At 42.9% G+C, this 18,077-nt stretch overlaps 2 protein-coding genes across 2 annotated transcripts; one reads left to right on the forward strand and one right to left on the reverse strand.

Annotated features, from left to right (window-relative positions):
• The first annotated feature begins 487 nt into the window (after positions 1-487).
• kif28 (kinesin family member 28) lies at positions 488-10,680 on the forward strand. Its single transcript, XM_030779236.1, has 23 exons — positions 488-562; positions 975-1,166; positions 1,496-1,699; positions 1,865-1,900; positions 2,056-2,283; positions 2,602-2,756; positions 2,876-2,987; positions 3,312-3,379; positions 3,759-3,901; positions 4,469-4,590; positions 4,897-4,987; positions 5,086-5,146; positions 5,289-5,412; positions 5,539-5,672; positions 5,985-6,105; positions 6,306-6,413; positions 7,165-7,451; positions 7,816-7,950; positions 8,858-9,024; positions 9,183-9,277; positions 9,549-9,694; positions 9,999-10,125; positions 10,363-10,680. The coding sequence occupies exons 1-23, from the start codon at positions 488-490 to the stop codon at positions 10,528-10,530; spliced, it is 3,099 nt and encodes a 1,032-aa protein (XP_030635096.1). The 3' UTR covers positions 10,531-10,680.
• A 595-nt stretch (positions 10,681-11,275) lies between these two features.
• Positions 11,276-16,913, reverse strand: sccpdha.1 (saccharopine dehydrogenase a, tandem duplicate 1). The gene is made up of 12 exons (XM_030775911.1): positions 16,637-16,913; positions 15,159-15,271; positions 14,460-14,540; positions 14,213-14,342; positions 13,865-13,914; positions 13,636-13,766; positions 13,323-13,440; positions 12,745-12,864; positions 12,521-12,577; positions 12,305-12,416; positions 11,948-12,029; positions 11,276-11,678 (listed from the first exon to the last, which is right to left on the reverse strand). Exons 1-12 carry the CDS (start codon positions 16,833-16,835, stop codon positions 11,588-11,590), a joined length of 1,284 nt encoding a protein of 427 aa, XP_030631771.1. The 5' UTR covers positions 16,836-16,913; the 3' UTR covers positions 11,276-11,587.
• Positions 16,914-18,077: the final 1,164 nt, after the last annotated feature.

An 18,077-nucleotide genomic window follows, 5' to 3' on the forward strand; every position in this document is an offset into this window, starting at 1 on the left:
TATAAATAGGTACTGTGTTGGCCACTGACAAAAAGAAGAAACTGATTTAACAGACAAATGCAAAATTTCACACATGGTCAAGTCCTGCAAATGTGATCAAAATTACTTAAAAATCTTGTCATGAGGTCAGTGTAAAAAAAAAATTGCTTAAGAACTAGTATCTGCCACCTTGGTTTTTCATGTCCTCTGCGTTCATATGCAATTAACAGGTCTCTCGATATATACACTAACACAGTATAAATAAACAACATATTTAGTTGTTTTTCAGAACACAAACAACAGCAGTAATGTTGTCTATGCAGGATCGTTGAGAGCAGAAAGTGGGTTTGAGAGCGTTGTCCTAGAGAGCGTTAAGTGTGTTTTTGGTGCTTGTGTATTATTCAGACGCCACAGTGAAAGTGATCGGTCCCCGCAGGCTCTGGTTACACACTGTTCTCTAGACGCTATGTTCCCGAACACATTACTCTGGCCAGCTCTTTACAGGAGGATGAAGGCGAAAGGCGCAGAAATGGCTGGCAAAGACTGTGTGAAAGTAGCGGTTCGAGTTCGGCCCTTCAACAAGGTCAGTAGGGCTGTGTGACAAACGGACTCCATTTCCTTGTATTGAAAGACATTGTATGTAAATTCTTAGACCTGAAAGAGTAAGTTTTTTTTTGTTTTGTGATGGACTGAAAGCAAATATAGTTGTTTTTCTTTTTTAATCAGAGAATGAGTGTTGATGTAGGACCTGTTTTTGCTTTTGATAAATTAAAAAGATTGAATGCTGTCCTTAGGGGAGTGAATCTGAGATAAGCTTAAGATATATCTTCCTAGATTTGTGTCGCTATGTGCAGTTAAGAAAATTTGTGTTTTTTGGGAGAAATGTGGGATTTCACAGTGTAAACCCATGAAATAAACACATAAAAGCAGACGTGTATTGACATAAACGGAGATGGCTGTACTACACGGAACATAAGGTTAACTCTGTCGTCTAGAGGGAGAAGGATGCGGGAAGCCGCTGCATCGTGTCTGTGAGTTCCAACACGGTCACGATTCAGGACCCGCGCAATGAGCAAACGCGTCGCACCTTCACCTTTGACTATGCCTACTGGTCCCACAGTGGGTTCACGAGGAACAGAGACGGCCTGTTTGTGCCTGAGGAGGCAGGGGGACGCTATGCAGACCAGGTAACAGGAGGTCATTATCAGTAAATGAGTGTTGATCTAGAGCCGGTTTTTGCCTTTGGTCAATCTAAATGATGGAATTGTATGGACTGAGAGGAATGAATTAAATTAGCCTGATGCACATGTTCCTAGATTATAGTGAGGACACGACTACTGATCAAGGCCCTGATGCCTGTGTTATCATGACTCTTGGGTTAAGGCATTGTTGTTTATGAAGGGTTTGTGGAGTTTGGAAATCTATTTAAAATATTGACAGCGGAGAGCTGTGTAACACTCTTACCGATAGAAACCGATGAGTACACACCAGGTCGTGCCATCACTGTTACGTCTAGGGGAGTGTGTTTCAAGATCTGGGTCAGGGGATCCTGGAGAATGCCCTGCAGGGCTACAATGCTACGCTGCTGGCCTACGGGCAGACCGGCTCTGGGAAGAGTTACTCCATGGTCGGCTACGGTCCCAATAAAGGTCTGGTGCCCACCCTTTGTGAGAGGCTCTTTCAGGCTGTGAAAGTCAATCAGGATAATCGGCAATGTCAGGTGTGTTTCCAAAGAGAACTGATAATCATAACATAGCTGCACTCCACATACATATGTCTTCTTTGACCTGGAGTATATGTGATATGAAATATTTTTTTCATATTTATAATATGGAAGGATGCCAGTGAAATGCTAAAAGTCCTTTTTTTTTCCCTTGGTCTTAAGGTGTTTTTCAGCATGTTGGAAATCTACAACGAGCAGGTAAGTTTTGTGAACGAGATTACACTTACTTGATAGCTTTAGCGCTTTTATGCAAATATCTCGCATTTATACACTTACATGAATATACAGTATTAGTGCATACCTAAAATACACAGCACCAGCTCTGATGAATATCCTCTGTTTTTCGTGGTCAGGTCATTGACCTGTTGTCGAAGGGCGGTCGCGCACCTGGCAACCTGCGGGTTCGTGAAGACCAGCAGAGAGGATTTTACGTGGAAGGCCTGCGGAAGGTTCCGTCTGACAGCGCCACCCAGGTGGAGCAGCTGATGGACCAGGGAACTCGAACGCGCACCACCGCTGCCACACACATGAATGCCAACAGCAGCCGCTCACACATGCTCATCATGATTCAGCTCAAACAGGTGTGTCGCCCAGATGTGACTGGACCTGTGCAACTTTAGCACAGTTTGATGTGTCTGTGGAAGATTTTTTTTTCTTCAGTTTCTTTGTCTTATAAAAAAATTTGGAATTCTAGAATTCACAGACAATAAACAGGGATTGATACAGTGGATTAAAGTTTTCTACACAAATGTGCGTTAGTATGTTGTCAAAGCCAGAATTTGCATTCGTCAGTAGATACTCAGAGGTAACAAAAAGTTTTGGCTTCCCAGTCTGTATATAAAGGTTACATCTGATATGTCTGCTCCCCCCCCCCCCCCCCCCCCCCGATGTCTTTATAGATCTTCTCGAAGGAGAACCTCACTAAACAGTCCAACATTTATTTGGTGGACTTGGCGGGTAGCGAGAGACAGAGGTCGTCGGGGTCAGAGGCCGACCGGCTGAAAGAGGGAACTGCCATCAACCTTAGCTTGACCACTTTGGGCAATGTCATAAGGTCAGCCGGAAAACTTACCGCTATCTTGCCTTCATTTTGATCAGCTGATCCACATTGAGACATAGAGAAAAAAAAATTGTCTGCTGGCCTGTTCCTGACTCCTCCCTCCTGTTCTCTAGCTCTCTGGCAGATGCAGCTTTGGGGAAGAAAGTAGTCCACATTCCATACAGACAGTCTGTTCTCACTAAACTGCTTCAGTCTGCCCTTGGAGGCAACAGTCGTACTGTTATGGTAACACGAGACTACGCTTACGCCACCTATTCATTTAATATGCATTAGTTTAAGACAAAAGGGGAAGCTATACCATACCGGTAATATGCATATTTGGATAAAAGAAAAGATTTATTATGAAATCAAACTTAGTGAAATGACAAAAAGTATTGGCTGACTATCCTTATCACAGGTTGATTAAAGACAGAGACTGACTTTATTATGACATTGATTAATTACGCTCTTATCTCCGTCTCAGAGCACTGAACCTGGTAGTATGGAATATCAAGACCTCGTGGGTCTGTAGGGATGTATTTCTTTCTCCTGTCTCTCATTAATACTCAGATTGCAACACTGAGCCCGGCAGATATTTGCTACGAGGAATCCCTGTCCACCCTGCGCTATGCAGAGCGGTGAGTTTTCCTCCTGACACTCTGTCTCAGCGTATGTATAGTATCTTTAATGAGATTACAGGATATCCTCTGGTCACAGCATGAGGTGAAAAAGGGTTAAGGTCACAGGTGCTTTATGATCTCTCGAGTTTAGATTTTTATGATTTGTGTATGTATTTCAGTGAGAAAATGTCAAAAAATATGTGTCATGTGTCTGCGTATCTAACCGTCACTGTCTCTCTCTCTCTCTCTTTTTGTCTCTCTCTGTCTCCCTCTTTCTGCCTCACTGTCTCTCTCTCTCTCTTTGCCTCTCTCTCTCTCTTTCTGTCTCTCTCTGTCTCCCTCTTTCTGCCTCACTGCCTCTCTCTTTTTGTCTGTCTCTCCCTCTCTCCCTCTGCAGGGCGAAGAGGATCCAGAATAAGGCAGTGGTGAACGAGAGCCCCACAGAGCGGCTCGTGAAGGAGCTGAAGGCGGAGAATGCTAAGCTACTGCTACGGCTCAGCCGGCTGGGTCAGGAAGGTCGCAGGGCGGATGAGGAGACAAGTATGACATCGTATGACGCTGTGACCTCCGCAGCACAGTCGACCTATCAGAGCTGTTATATAATCCTATTGTGTTTTGCTGGGGTGCAGACTGACTATATGTATATATATTGTATATACACATGTACACATATACATATACATATACACACACGTATCGTTGTTCTTTTGTTATGTACATATTTGTCCTTTTGTTATGAAACTGGGTTAATAATTTGTATGCTTTGTATTGGTCATGTGCTTTGTATTGGTAATGTGTCTTATTTCATGATATCTATTTTATGATAAATATGGATGTCAACATTTGGGTGAAATGTACCACAAAAGAAACAACCAACCAAGTGGAAAAAAAAACCCTAAGGTTTTGACATGAATGAATGAAAAGAATACTTTTAGAAGTATTCAAGTTATCAGACCACAAAGTAAAGCCTGTAGCTAGAAAAGGCACAGTATTGAAAGAACACACACAAAAAAAACCCAGCAGTTCCGTGTTGTGCAGGGCTGTTAACTCAGGCTCAGATGCACTCAGTGAACTCACTCAGACTAAAGTAGAGACTGTTTCTTACAGAGGAGCTGCGCCGCTTGCTGACCCATAACGAGCTGCAGATTAGGGCCATTCAGACGCTGTGGGAGCAACACCTCCAGGAGGCCCTGAAGGACTGGGAGCTGCAATACGCTACCATCACACAGGTACATTAGAGATCACAGAGACCGACTGGTCTCACTCCAGAACTGCTGTGTTCTCAATCCTGTAAACTCTACCAGCATATCTGAATACGTATTGGTCATTTAGTTAAAACACCACAACCTTAGTTACGCGTTACACACTCACCTGGTGCTTTCATTTATGAGGAACTTACACGTCAGAAAAATGTCACGCTTCATTAACAGGAACACTTGTTTCAGTATTAAAAATGGGTGTTGATTTCATATGTAAATTCTATAATCCTGTTATTTTAATCCTTTTTTATGTCCTGTCTCCCTTCTTTCTCTCAGGAACGGAGGATGATGCAGATGCACCCGTACATACTCAACATAAATGAAGATGCCCAGTTGTCTGGAGTGGTGAAGCTCTTCATTCAAGAGGGTGAGAGTGTGTGTCCCACTGTGGCGAATTTAAATTCAGGACCACATGCTTTCATCCAAGTCTAACACAATCCGGACTTGTGCTCTGCTTACTTTAAGGTGAATGGGACGTTGGACTGGCAGAAGGTTCTCCGAAGGCAATTTCAATCAGAGGTTTAGGGTAAGACAAACATAACTGTACACATAGACAAATGCACACATTACAGTTCTGGTCTGAGTAGAACAAATTCAGCATGGGTATTTTTTGGTAGGCATGTCGGTCATTCATTTTGATAAAATGTTTACATTTTTTAATTTTGAAGTATTCAGGAGAGACATGCTGTGTTCACCAATCAGCAGCGGACGGTGTCAGTGACTCCTGTGGCAGGGGCAAAGGTCACAGTGAACGGAGTGCTCATATCCCAAAAAACGGAGTTGCAACATCTGGTATGTCAACTTGAACACATTTAATTTCTGTTTCCAAATCAGTGACTGACTTGTATTTGAGAAGACAGGAATCAGACATCAGAAGCTCATGGTTTAAGAAGCTCTGAATGTATATTTTTCTTGTAGGATCGACTCATCCTGGGCTCCAACAGCACGTATCTCTTCATCGGCTTTCCCTCCGAGCGATCGGGTGAAGATTGGAGTCGCTATGACTACGACTATTTCCAGTCTGAGCTGGCGGCGGCCGAGGGCATACACATTCACACGCTGTGTGAGGAGAAGAACGAGAGTATGAGTGCGACCGCGTCCCTCTCCGCTTCCGTTCCTCTGTCCGTCTGTGTTTCTCTGTCTCTTTGCGTGCAGTGCTGGTTAAAATATCATTAACAGCAACAACAATTAATCATCAGCATCAGCATCATCATCATCGTCACTGTCATCCTCACCATCACCATGACCACCACGTCCATGCATCTTTAATATATTAATAAATTATTTATTCTCATATTATTTTATGGCTTTGTGAATACGCGTGAAACTTGGTTGTAGACTAACGTGGTGTTTGTTATTTGCTGTGGAGACGGTCGTGCAGGTGCGAGCCAGCCTGACCCCAGTTTACTGCCTGTTTTCTATGACTACATCAAACTCATGCCCATGGTCAGCGAGGCAAACCAGATGAGTCAGGAGCTGCAGAAGGTAAACCCACCTACAAGTGTCATGGAACAATAGGTTCTCATACCACAACATACTTCATGAAGATATTTCTGTGAAAGAACTCGTTACAGTTTCGTAAATGTTCTGCTGGAGTAATATGTAATGACTGTGTTCTCACAGCAAGGGTGGCATATTTGTCATTCTTGGTGAAAGGAATGTGTCTATGTTTTTTTTTCCTGTAGGGAGTGGAATTTAAGTTGGAGATAAAGAATCTTGCTATGTCAGATTCTAAAGGTCATGACCTGGAGAAGGAAGTGGCAGTGAGAGTCACCTCAGTGGAAAACAAGCAGGTAGAATACAGTAGTTCTGTGTCTCTTATCTCATATCTCAGTATTACCAGTAAAACCAGCAGATCGATAGATAGATAGAAAGATAGAGGAAATGAAATCAGAAGATGGATCCAGTCAGTATTTCCAACAGTAGTACTGTGTATGTAAATGCAACGAATTGAGAATCCACAACCTTTGTCAAATCATTTGCTTTTTAATTTGAATGTTGCTGATGCACAGTAATTTAACATTTTGAGTGGATGTTTTGTTTAAAGACTAAAAGAACGTGTTCTGTCATTAAATGTCCCTGCGATTATGATTGGATATTTCAGCATGTTGGTTTAATAAGGGGGCTCAGTCGAGGTGCGTGATGGTTTTTCTTTTTTTTGTCCTGACTGTTTCATGGCCAAGTGGGCGGGTGCAGGTAAAAACAGATAACTGTTCTGTGTCACCATTGGCCAGTCGTGAAACAGGTCAGTCAGACCATGAGGGAGGATAAAAAATGTACGTTCTGTTTATCCACTGAGCCATAACGTCAGTAGGATCAGGTGATAGTTGATTGATTTTCTGAGATGAAATTAGATGTTTTTGAAAAACATCCCAGGATGTAATTGAGTCAGAGGAGTAAGTGAATAACAGAGTCAGATGAAACACAGCAGAATCAGGCCATTCACAAACCACACAGTCTCACTGAAACCTCTGCGCAGCCTACAGTATCTAAATAACCACTGCCTATGTGTGTTTAATGCCTGCGTATATTTATCTCCATCAGGTATGGATGTGGTCCAAAGCTAAGTTCGTCAACCGTAAATTTTTAATGGAGGAACTGTACCAGCAACAGGTGGTGAGTGGGGAGGGGTCAGACAGGACTCCCCTACCCAGAGACAAAGACCCATTCTGGGACCCTCTGGAACCACTTCACCTGGGCAGTGCCCATCTCTGGCTCCAGTCCCTGGCTTTCCGTATCCCGCTGGAGGAGCAGGTGGAGGTGGTGGGCCCGGAGGGAACGGAGGAGGCCATATTACAGGCCCAGCTTGTACCCTGTACTCCTACAGGACTGTGAGTGTCATTACTCTCTACTCCACTGGATGGAACTCTTATTTCGTGTGCTTGGATGGGTGAAATATAGTTTGAACTTTTTCCGCTTTTAGAATATATGACAGTGAGTGTTAAATTTCATGTTAGAGTCTCCACAAACAGACCTTTTCGATCTGAAAGAGTAAGGATACATTAAATTTATATGTGGGTTTAATTCATTTAGGACTGTGTGACAATAACATGTAATTGAGTGGTTAAGGTCACACTTGAGTTGCTGAAGGTTTGTCTGAGAGATATTCCAAACATGAACGGTCAATGCCTTCATTAAATGACCATCATGTTTCACTATAACTGGCCTCTGCTGCTATGCTGCTGTCTGTTCCAGGCCTCTGGGAGAGGAGGATATTCTAATAGACCCCACTGAGCTGCTGGGGAAGAGACTGGACTTCCAGCTGGTCCTGGAACAGTGCTGTGGCCTGCGCTGGGTCAAAGAGGCCAAGAACAGAGGTGTACAGATTGGGTCAGTGGGTATGGGAGATAGAAGGAGATTTGGTCTGTGTGTGTTCATGTGTGTGTGTGTGTGTGTGTGTGTGTGTGTGTGTGTGTCTTTGGAGGGTTCTGCAAAGTCACAGCATAGACTGTATTCATTCTGAAGAAACACGAAGCATCTAAAAATATTTACTACACAGCTTTGTTGAATGCTCGATTCTGATTGGTCAATTACAGCATTCTACAGTCTGTTATTTCTGAATAGCAGACTGCTGCTGTGAATAACAGGCCGTTGCTATGAAACCCTCTCTTTTAGCGGAAGCAATAAAAAATATGTATGCAATTGTTATTTTTGATGATTATGAAATATTTTTTTACAAAGATTTGGAGTGATAGCAGAGGGTATTTGTGCACACTAGGGTGTGGCATGAATTGTAGCTGCATAGCTTGGCTGGAGTGGCGCTGGAGCTGGGCCTGTGTGTGTTCCAGAGCCTTTGAAATGAAATCTTATTCTGAATAAAGAAAGCACACTGTGTTTTCCCGCGGGAGCTCAGCAGTTTATGTACTTTCAAGGCTGTTCATATGAAACGACTGCAGATTTTCTTCTCAGTCAAGACCTCAAGTCAAAGTTTAGAAACTGGCCAGGCACTTGGTATTTTTTAATGAGGCTCTCCCGTCTTGATTTCTTCAAAAATGACTTTGAGAGATGACTACGCAGTGTGATCTCTGAGCCTTTACCTTGCTTGTTGTGGTTCTTAAACAAACAAAAAAACATTTTTGCCAAATACACACACTTGAATTCAGGTGACTGATAGTTGGTAAATCTGCCAACCCAAATAAGGAAGTTTTCTACCTAAGTGTTTAAAGCACAAGGCGCTGGTTTCAGTAGGAAGTGAGTTGACAAGCGAGTATGTGACTTTGTGTTTGTCTGGTGACAGGTTTCGGGTGTTTGATAGTTCACAGCCCCTCTACACACCGGCGGTCTGGCACAACGTGAATCCGCTGTTAGATCACAGAGTGCAGTTCACCGCTCTGAGGACGTCTCAGGAGCTGCTCAGCTATCTGCAGACCAGTGCACTAGTACTGGAACTGTGGGGCCTGCAAGGTGAGCAGTGCGCCCAGAAGCACACACACACACACACACATGCACACACACTTACATTGTTTCACATGCTGCCCGTGAGAGACTACAGTGAAGTCAAAGACTGTTTGGTCATGGTGAAGTTTGCAGAAGATCTCACAGTGTCACTGTTATGTTTGTAGAGGGATGTTCTGATATGGTGTCTAACATGGAGGGAGTGAAGATGACACAGGAAGACAGCATTATCATCGATAAGGCCAGTCAGTCGGAAACCTCAGTGAGTTCCTCTTCTTTGTCATCATGTCACAGCGGTACTTCATGTGAAGAAGACTTTCACAAGATGTGAATGTTACTGCTCACCATCTTTTGTGTTTAGCAAATGTACAAAGATCAGTTTGTATTCAGTTTGAATCTGAACTGTTGTGTAAGTAGGTTTGGTTGAATCATATTAGTCTGGTTTAGCATGACTACCTGTGAAGTGTGTGGAAGTGAATTCTGATGTGTGTGTGTGTGTGTGTGTGTGTGTGTGTGTGTGTGTGTGTGTTCAGGCTGTTGAGAGTACAGGTTCAGATCTGAGCTCCTCTTTACGGGCTCTGCATCAGGATGTGGAACAGTTGCGCAGTGCTAATGCTGTTCTGAGGAAAGAGAACAGTGCTTTGAGGGAGCAGCTTAGCATGATGTCCAAAAACGGTCAGTACTATCGCCTGCCGCTTCACGCCATGCAATCAGAGTCTGGCTAAAACTCAGCGTCATGGGTTTATCAATAATTAGTCCAGACTTCCTGACGGCTGTTTCAGTTAGAGGTAGAATAAGTACTGTCCAATAGAAACTGGATCATTTTGACTTTTGGCTCATTATCATGCTAACTGAAACCATCACTCAGTAAACATCAGTGGTTGGTTGGTTAATGTATGTGTTAAATGGATTATGTGCAGTTAATGAACAGTTAAGACTCTCAGACATGCTCCTGTCATAGGTATGGAATGTAACCGAGGCAGGCAGGAGCGTAGGGGGAGTCTGAGGCCAAGCTGCGATGCCGATTTCGCCAGGGCCCTGAAAGTCTTCTATCACAGTATGACGGCCGTCAAAGGTCAGCTGCAGCGGCTGCGTCGACACACACCCAGCGTAGGTGGACTCATGGTCAGACCGCGAGAGCAGCCAATTTACCAAATAGCCGCCGAGTATTTTAGCAGTGTCACATTGCCTTTCAATGGTTGAGGAGTTTCTTGAGCATTGTATTTGTTGAGTGAAGGTTTCTAAATGTGTTTGAGGAACTCTGTCCATTAAAGCTCTACGGCTGTCGTTTTCAATAGTGATGGAGATGAGTGTGAGTGTGAGTGTGTGTGTTTGCATTTGCTGCAGGAGGAGGCAGATCTGCTCAGTCTTCGACTCTACGTGGATGAACATGGTCGCCTTTTGCGTGACTTCGGAGAGCAGTTGGAGCAGAGTGTCACTGCTCTCAAACAGGACGTGGCAGCCATAGTCCGCCGAAAGAGAGAGAAGTCAGGAATCTGGTCTGGAACTGGATAACCGCCCTCTAAGTGCCCCACTCCACTCTTCTTAAAACCCTCGAAAATCATCTGCTGCAACCGTGTGTAACTTTCCCTTATGGTACAAAGATAGAGAAAACTAATATATTTTAAAAATGCCTAAATTTGTTTTTCATTTGTGTCAATATGTCTTTTGTCTGTTGCCTCCCTCTAAGGTGTAAATAAACACACATAATCCACCTACCTGAGTTTTACAGTATGTTCTTTATTTAGTTGAGAAACAAACCACGACAGCAGCAGGCAGACAGAGGGAAAGCTCATTCAGTGGACCAGACTGTATACTGGTGTTTATCACTGCTCTGGACAGGCAACCGTTCCTCCCATTACAATAACTGGTCCCTACCACCCCCCCCCCACCCACCCCGCCCCAAAAAGAAACTGGTTCTTTACTTTTTTTTTCCACAATTCCATCAGACCTGTACAATTTTCTGTAAAATCCAACCAAACACATTACAGTAGCTGCATTTATGAGCTCTAGAACCTAGCTGTTACACGAGTATCAAAAATTCTTTGCTAGACGCTTTTTTTTTGTTGTTGTTGTTCAATTTTTTTTTTTTTTTTTACTGAGGCTAGATGCTGTGCTTCACGCATGCTAATATCTCTGCGCTAAATATACTATTAATCACTTAACCCACATAAAAGAGAAATTACGACATTTCATAGACTGATATATTTCAAAATTCCCAACCGAGAAGAGTACCATAAAGCACAGGAGGACGCCAGAATGATCTTGTGCTGCACAGGAGAAGGTGCTACTGTACTCACGGCATCAGCATCTAAACCGTACTAGCAAAGATTATGCTACTCAAAATCAGGAAGAAAAGAAAAAAAAAAACAACAACAAAAAAATACAGTCTACCAATTACAAGCCATAATAAAAAAAAGGTGGAAGACGGCCAAAAACCAAAGGTTAGCGTGACACAGCTCTGCGTAGTTACTATGTTTTCGCCTTGTCTGAGCAAGCAAACGGTTAAGTGCTTCTAAATGCAGAGGGCTCATGACCCTGGGCCGGTCCAGCTTCGTCAGCTGTCTGGAACTTAGACGACCGAGAACTGGATGCCATGCTTGTTGAGGCGGTCGATGAGCGTGGTCTTGGCAAAGGCCGCCCCGGGAGTGTACACGCCACCCCTGCGGAGGGAAGAGTAATGATGAACAGAAGAGAGGGGATCAAGAGAAGTTAGACTTGCAGGGCATTCTGTGATCAGCACGTGTCTGATGTGGGGAAAAAAAAAAAAAAAAAAAAAGCAATGGTTCATTGCTTTTCACTTTTTATCATCCGTTAAGAAAAAGATGACGAACCAGGTTCTTCCAATAACTGTTTTTGCATACTCGAATGGCACACGGTGGCGAAGGAGTTGGTAAAAGTAAAGTAAACTATTATAGTACTGAAGACTCACTTCTTGGGCAGGAGTCGCGGCTCATTAAGAATAGTGATGGCCGCCTGGACCATGGCGATAGGTGTGGCCACATAACCAGCCTCTGAAACAAACCAGACAATGGAATATTATTTTGTAGTTGTTTCTCTGGTAATGACTAACAGCTCTCATCTCCTCACAATTCATGAATTTGAAGCAGCTTCAGCAGCAATAAATGCCACTTCAAGTATCACATGTTTCCACTGAAGGTTCATATATGCTGCATTACCACAGTTGTGCAACTGTCAATAAACATACAGTAGTAAATACAAAGGAAAAATTGTTCCACATAAGTGCAACCACTTTGCAGACGTTTGGAAGACACATAAAATACTGTACCTGGTCCTTGTACTAGGGTGCGTATCTTGGCGTTGGGCTTTCCCTGGGAGGGGTCCGTACCCTCTGTGTAACCCTCTCCGAAAAAGGCAAAACGGAAAGAGGAGCCCTCCATCTACAAAACAGTTGCCCAGTGTGTTAAAAATGGACTGATGCGAAATGACAGTACGTTCTCACTAGAAGAGTATTGTTGTTGATTATTACAAAATGTTAGCACACCTGCTTCCTGGTTGGACCAGCTTTGGAGAAAAAGCCAAAAGAGAAAAATTCGGGAAACTGTAAGGAAAAAGATAAGAGAAGAATTACATTTCGTGTGTTTCTTGTATCTACGTACGTTTTTCACGTAAATATTTATTACTTATAAACTTGATATAGAAGTACATGACACTACATAATTATGGTAAAAAAAAACCCCCCAAAAACACATTAACATTGTGGCTTACCTTAATCAAGAGATTTCTGCCAAAGCTGAATTTCACCAGGATCATGAACATAAAACCTGCAAAAAGCAGCTTGATGATGTTTGAGATTCCACCCACACTAGCATATGCACCATACTGAACCTATGAGAGAGAGAGAGAGAGAGAGAGAGAGAGAGAGAGAGAAGGCTATAGATAACCTGAAACAGCACAGAAAGACTTGGAACAGAACTGATGGTTTCTTTGGTTTGCTTGAAAATGAAGTGTGACAGGGTGAGACGGTTGAATCTCAGGTAAAGAACAGATTCATGTTTTGAATTTAGACTCTAATAGTCTGCAATTGTGAGTCTATCTATTCTTAAGCCTGATCTTTGTGCATTTTTGGCTGGAGTTGTCCTGCACTGGAGCATGGGGTAATATCATATGATGTAAGTGTAGAAGGTGGGGGGGCGGGTGTTACACTGAAAGAGATGAGACAGACAGCAGGCAGCAGTGATACTCACTGGACTCTCCTCATACTCCTCCATAATACTCACTGGACTCTCCTCATACTCCTCCATAATACTCACTGGACTCTCCTCATACTCCTCCATAATACTCACTGGACTCTCCTCATACTCCTCCGTAAGGAAACGCTGGCTCCTCTTCACCACGGACGGGTCAGCGCCCATGAACGGAATGGCATACTGCTGCACCTCCTCACTGAAGAACAGAGCACCCCTGCGGACACACACACACACACACACAAATGTGAAATGAGACCTGTCTGGAAAAGACCACTAACATTCTGAAATGTTACGTCAAAAAAACCAAGGTGAAATTGTCTTCAAAACCACCATGCTGATGGTTTTCACCAGTAAGAAAATACGAAAAAATTGCATTATCATTGTCTGATTACATCCAAGGTAAGCATACCTTCTTTTAATTTTGGCTCCAACTACAGGAAGAGGCTTATGGCCAAACTTCTTCCTCAGGCTTCTGAGTTTGTGACTGTCTGCTAAGCCATAAATGGCAGACTGCCAGGTACCATCGTGGATACAACCGCCCTACAGGGAAAACTACTGGTTAATTTTAATGTAAATATGCTATCTGCTTTGATATGTTGATCCATTTGTTTTGTGAATATGAAAATAAGAGTGCTGACCTCAGGCCCACTGCTGGCTGTCAGAAAGCTCTCCACTGCAGTAAGTGTACCTGGGAATCATAATTTAGTGATATTTCCGACAGTATGAAACACAAATCTTTCATTTTATAAAGCAAACCAGTTTGTGGCTGATCAAGCGATTCTGCTCGCTCTGAGTTTTTTTTTTTTTTACACCCTCCACCATTAAAGACCTCAATACTGAAAATACAATACCATTAATGTGCCTTGTATGTTTCGTAATGCATATTCCTCTGCAAGACAAATTTCTCCCCTGTGTGGACAATTCAGCTGACTTCACAAGAGATAACAAAAGGCGATGTGTATATTCGTCTAATCAATATGAAATACCTTTGAACTGGTCCCTGGTGTACAACACACCCATATCTGCTGGTATGGAGTCAAAACCACAGCTTCCCACAACGTACACTCCCTTCTCCGCCGCCTCGCTGTCGTAGTTCAGCTGCATCCCCTCCAGAAACTAGTGCAACAAGGCACACACCAACACAACTCACTTCACCTCACAATTTGACGTACTGTCGCAGTTAAAGTAATCTTACAAGCACTATGACTTTCTTTTTTTCTTTTTTTTTCGTACCTGAGGTTCTCCGCATATGTCAATACAGTGTGCTCCATTCTCCACACATGCCTTGACCACAGGCTCACCATAGAATCTGTACTGAAAGAACAAGGCATGTATTTTCAGTATCACAATAACTTTCCATTAATGCTTATTTGACATTTAGATACATTTTACTTGAATCTTTGAGGTAGGCCATCATTTCAGGTCAGCAAATAAACCACATCGCTAGAATACTGATATAAAACATTATTGCAATATTCTACCATATTATGGTCTATTAATCCGGCATACAAATGGAGTAATTTTCTATATTTTTGCTTGTAGGTCATTCAGTCTAATGTGACTTTCATTCATTCACTCTAAAGAGAACGTACTGGTTTCACAAGCTTGACAAATCCACATCTGTGTGCGTGTGGCACAAGTTTACCAAGAGTTCAATGTACAAATGTGATTACTATCATTTTGGATGATACCATTGCGTAATGTTATTACGAGGTCTAGGCTATCTCTGACATAACGCAGCAAACCATGTGCAGCCCCATGTCCCATTTATTGGGAGCATACCATTTGCATTTGGTTTCAACAACCAAAATATAATATGCAGATCCGAACGATCGACTATTAGTACCACCCATATTTGACAACCTCTTCCATACAGTTTAACACTATTGCCAGTCATTTTCTGCCTTACAAGTAAAGCCATTGTGCACTTACTGGTCCCACACAATTGAGAACAATCACTCCCTGTTTGCACATGGTAGCCAGGGACTCCGGTTCACCAACATCAGCCACAATTATATCCACTTCAGATTTTAACTCCGGTTTACCTACCAAAGAAAACATTATAGAGTCATTAGAGGGACGATGCAATGAAACACAATAAATGTGAAATACAAACCAATAGGCTTTAGTAATAAAGATTATATGCAAAACCCTGCACTCTCTCGAACAAGGAGTACACAGCCACATACAATACAGACAGAGCTCTTTCTTGCAACACAGAAATGTCTGTAGCTGGTACATTTTTCAAAGTAAGAGAGCCGTCTGATCACGGAGATGAAGCCTAAATTTAGTCAATGAGTGTATTCTGTCAGCATCTGCCTCTCTAAAACTCCCCAGCCAAGTTACAGGCTAAACGCTGCCAAGCGGAGACATAGGTTAGAGAAACAGTGATAATATGTCACTGGAATATTATTTTCCAGCAGCTGTTGGGGATAATGGTAAGCACCCCAGGGGAAAAACAATGTCCAAAGACCGAAAGGGAAAACTGCAAAGCAGGAATTCTCGGTTGGCTAGATACCATTACGCCAAAAGTAAATACTGGGTAGCAGGAGACTGTTACCATCAACAGACAGTTTTATGAATATATCTGAGCAGTATAATCTTTTAATTGAAATGAAACGTCCAGGATATGGACAGTAGACTAAATGTTAAGCAATGTAAGGATTAAAATATTGAGCGTGACGTTTCAATGGATCGCTCATCAGTTGGAGTATAATCAACAACTAGCCTATCCTATGCATAACATACACCGTGTAATTACACTTCGTCACACAAAACAATGTTTTCATTCGATTCATAGTCTAATTCATGTTCATAAGTGGATGAAAAGCACTAAATCTAAGTGATGGCTACAGACGTACACCGACATGCTCTTGGCAGTCGCGAAGTCATTGTGTGGTTGCCACTAAGGGCAAAGTAACTTCCAACATCAAACACTAAGGTCACATATACCATTCACCTGGAATTACATTATTCGAGAAGCTAAGTTACAGTTTTATTTATCACTCAACCAACAATTAGCTGGCTACACTGACAGTCTGCTCACGTATGTTATAGGGTGCATGCATGTAAACGCATTTATATAAACTGTGTTGCTATTTGAACAGTCATACTGTCGCAAACGCAAACAGCAACCGAATATACTTTATACGGACCATTGGATTAAACGCAAAACTATTGCGAAACTGCTCGGTCTACTAACCCTTCCATTTAGCTCGCAAATATTAGCAAATGTTTAAGACTGATGGTCCTCTGGCTAGCTTTGTAGAGAGCTAATCCTTGCTGGCTACATTGCTAGCTCATAGAAAACAGCTGCGTGCATCCGATTTCCACACTTTTCTGCACTTATTTTTAAACTCTAGTATCATGAAAATCCGACAGACTGTCTGTGCACCCAGTTTTCTACGTACCGAGAACTTCAGAGGCCTGATTCAGAACTTTTTCTAGCTTCTGTCTGCTTCTTCCAGCCACTGCCCATTTCAGGGTTCCCTTTGGACCCTCCGATGATGTTCGGGCAACCTCTTCCACAACGAATTGACCTGTAAAACCGGATGCTCCAAAAATAATTATATGATATGGTCTATCGGGCGACGTATTGACCACTGCCATTGTGCTAGATATCTTAGTGTCCAAGCCAGATAACGGGGAAAGAGAGAATGTGACGATAAGCGTGCAAACCACTTGACAGATGGGGCGTCTGCATCAACTTCCGTATCCAGCAGGATAATATCAACCCTCTGGGTACGTTCTAGTGAATCAACCTTCCGCAATGCGACCTTGCGCAGTAACTTTCAGCAACATCTGGACCAAGACTCCTAAAGCACTTAAATAAACCATCCTTCTTGCGGTTAACTCAGAGAGGAGATCTTACATAACATTAATAAGTTCTTAGTTTATGGCCTCGTAATAAACTCTTCGAAATATGCGCCAGTTTTACCTTTGTTGAAACCCATGAAGATACCCACCTTTGATGAGACGCTTGGTTGGTTGTTGCAATATCTGGGCGGGACATGAGGAGGTCCAAAGAGAGCAGGGGAAGAGGTCCAAAGGGAGTAACCTTGTGCGTGGTCTGAGCTGTTCACGATTACATCGCATGTCACTACTACCAAGTATTTGTCTAACCCCAACCAGGAAGCGTTTTGTTCACACTTCTGTTCTTCAGAAGATGACAATGATGGAATAAGAACAAGCTCAAAAGATCATGATTTTTAATGTTGTAAGTAACGATGGTTAATTCACACACAATTACAACTCCAGCTATAAATTTAAGAAGAACGCACGAGTCATTTGACCTCAGACGCTGTACATACTCCATCGGACATGAATGTACATCCACCTAATCATCCTTTCTTGCCTGACTTTGTGCTGGTGATCGGCCACTTGGGCCTCCACTAAATGCCGCATTCACATTACCCGTGAATTACCGTGAACATAAACAGAATGAATGGTGGCTCAGTGATTAGCGCTTGGTTGGTTGTTGCAACATCCGGGCGGGATGTTGCCTAACAGCTAGAAGGCCCAGCAGTTAGGCACCTAGGTTAGAATCCCGGCCATCCCAGGTCCTTTCTGTATGGAGTTTGCATATTCTCCCCGTGTTTGAGTGGGTTTGCTCCAGTGTCCTCCCACCACAAAGACATGCATGCTGGGATTAGTACACTCCTGTCAGGGACCTTGACCAAGGTGCTGGCAAAAAGACCTGGAGTTTGCTCCCCACCACCCCTAACTCATATCGTGTGTGTGCTCACTGCTCTAGTGTCAGTGTGTGTGACAAATAAAGTACTTCTTGTAATTAGCCCTCAAAAGGCTAATTATAGCAGTCAAGAACAACAGCCACACTTCAGTCCCAACAAT

Source organism: Chanos chanos, chromosome 1, assembly GCF_902362185.1.
Source record: "Chanos chanos chromosome 1, fChaCha1.1, whole genome shotgun sequence".
NCBI classification, from domain to species: Eukaryota; Metazoa; Chordata; class Actinopteri; order Gonorynchiformes; family Chanidae; genus Chanos; species Chanos chanos.

Coding starts and splice junctions, on each gene's coding strand:
- sccpdha.1 (XM_030775911.1), bottom strand. CDS start 16,835: ATGGCAGTGGTCAATACGTCGCCCGATAGACCATATCATATAATTATT. Junction 12,865..13,322: donor AGGAGTATGAGGAGAGTCCA/GTGAGTATTATG, acceptor TCTCTCTCATAG/GTTCAGTATGGTGCATATGC. Junction 12,578..12,744: donor GCAGAAATCTCTTGATTAAG/GTAAGCCACAAT, acceptor TTTTCCTTACAG/TTTCCCGAATTTTTCTCTTT.
- kif28 (XM_030779236.1), top strand. CDS start 488: ATGAAGGCGAAAGGCGCAGAAATGGCTGGCAAAGACTGTGTGAAAGTA. Junction 563..974: donor GAGTTCGGCCCTTCAACAAG/GTCAGTAGGGCT, acceptor TCTGTCGTCTAG/AGGGAGAAGGATGCGGGAAG. Junction 7,452..7,815: donor CCCTGTACTCCTACAGGACT/GTGAGTGTCATT, acceptor TGTCTGTTCCAG/GCCTCTGGGAGAGGAGGATA.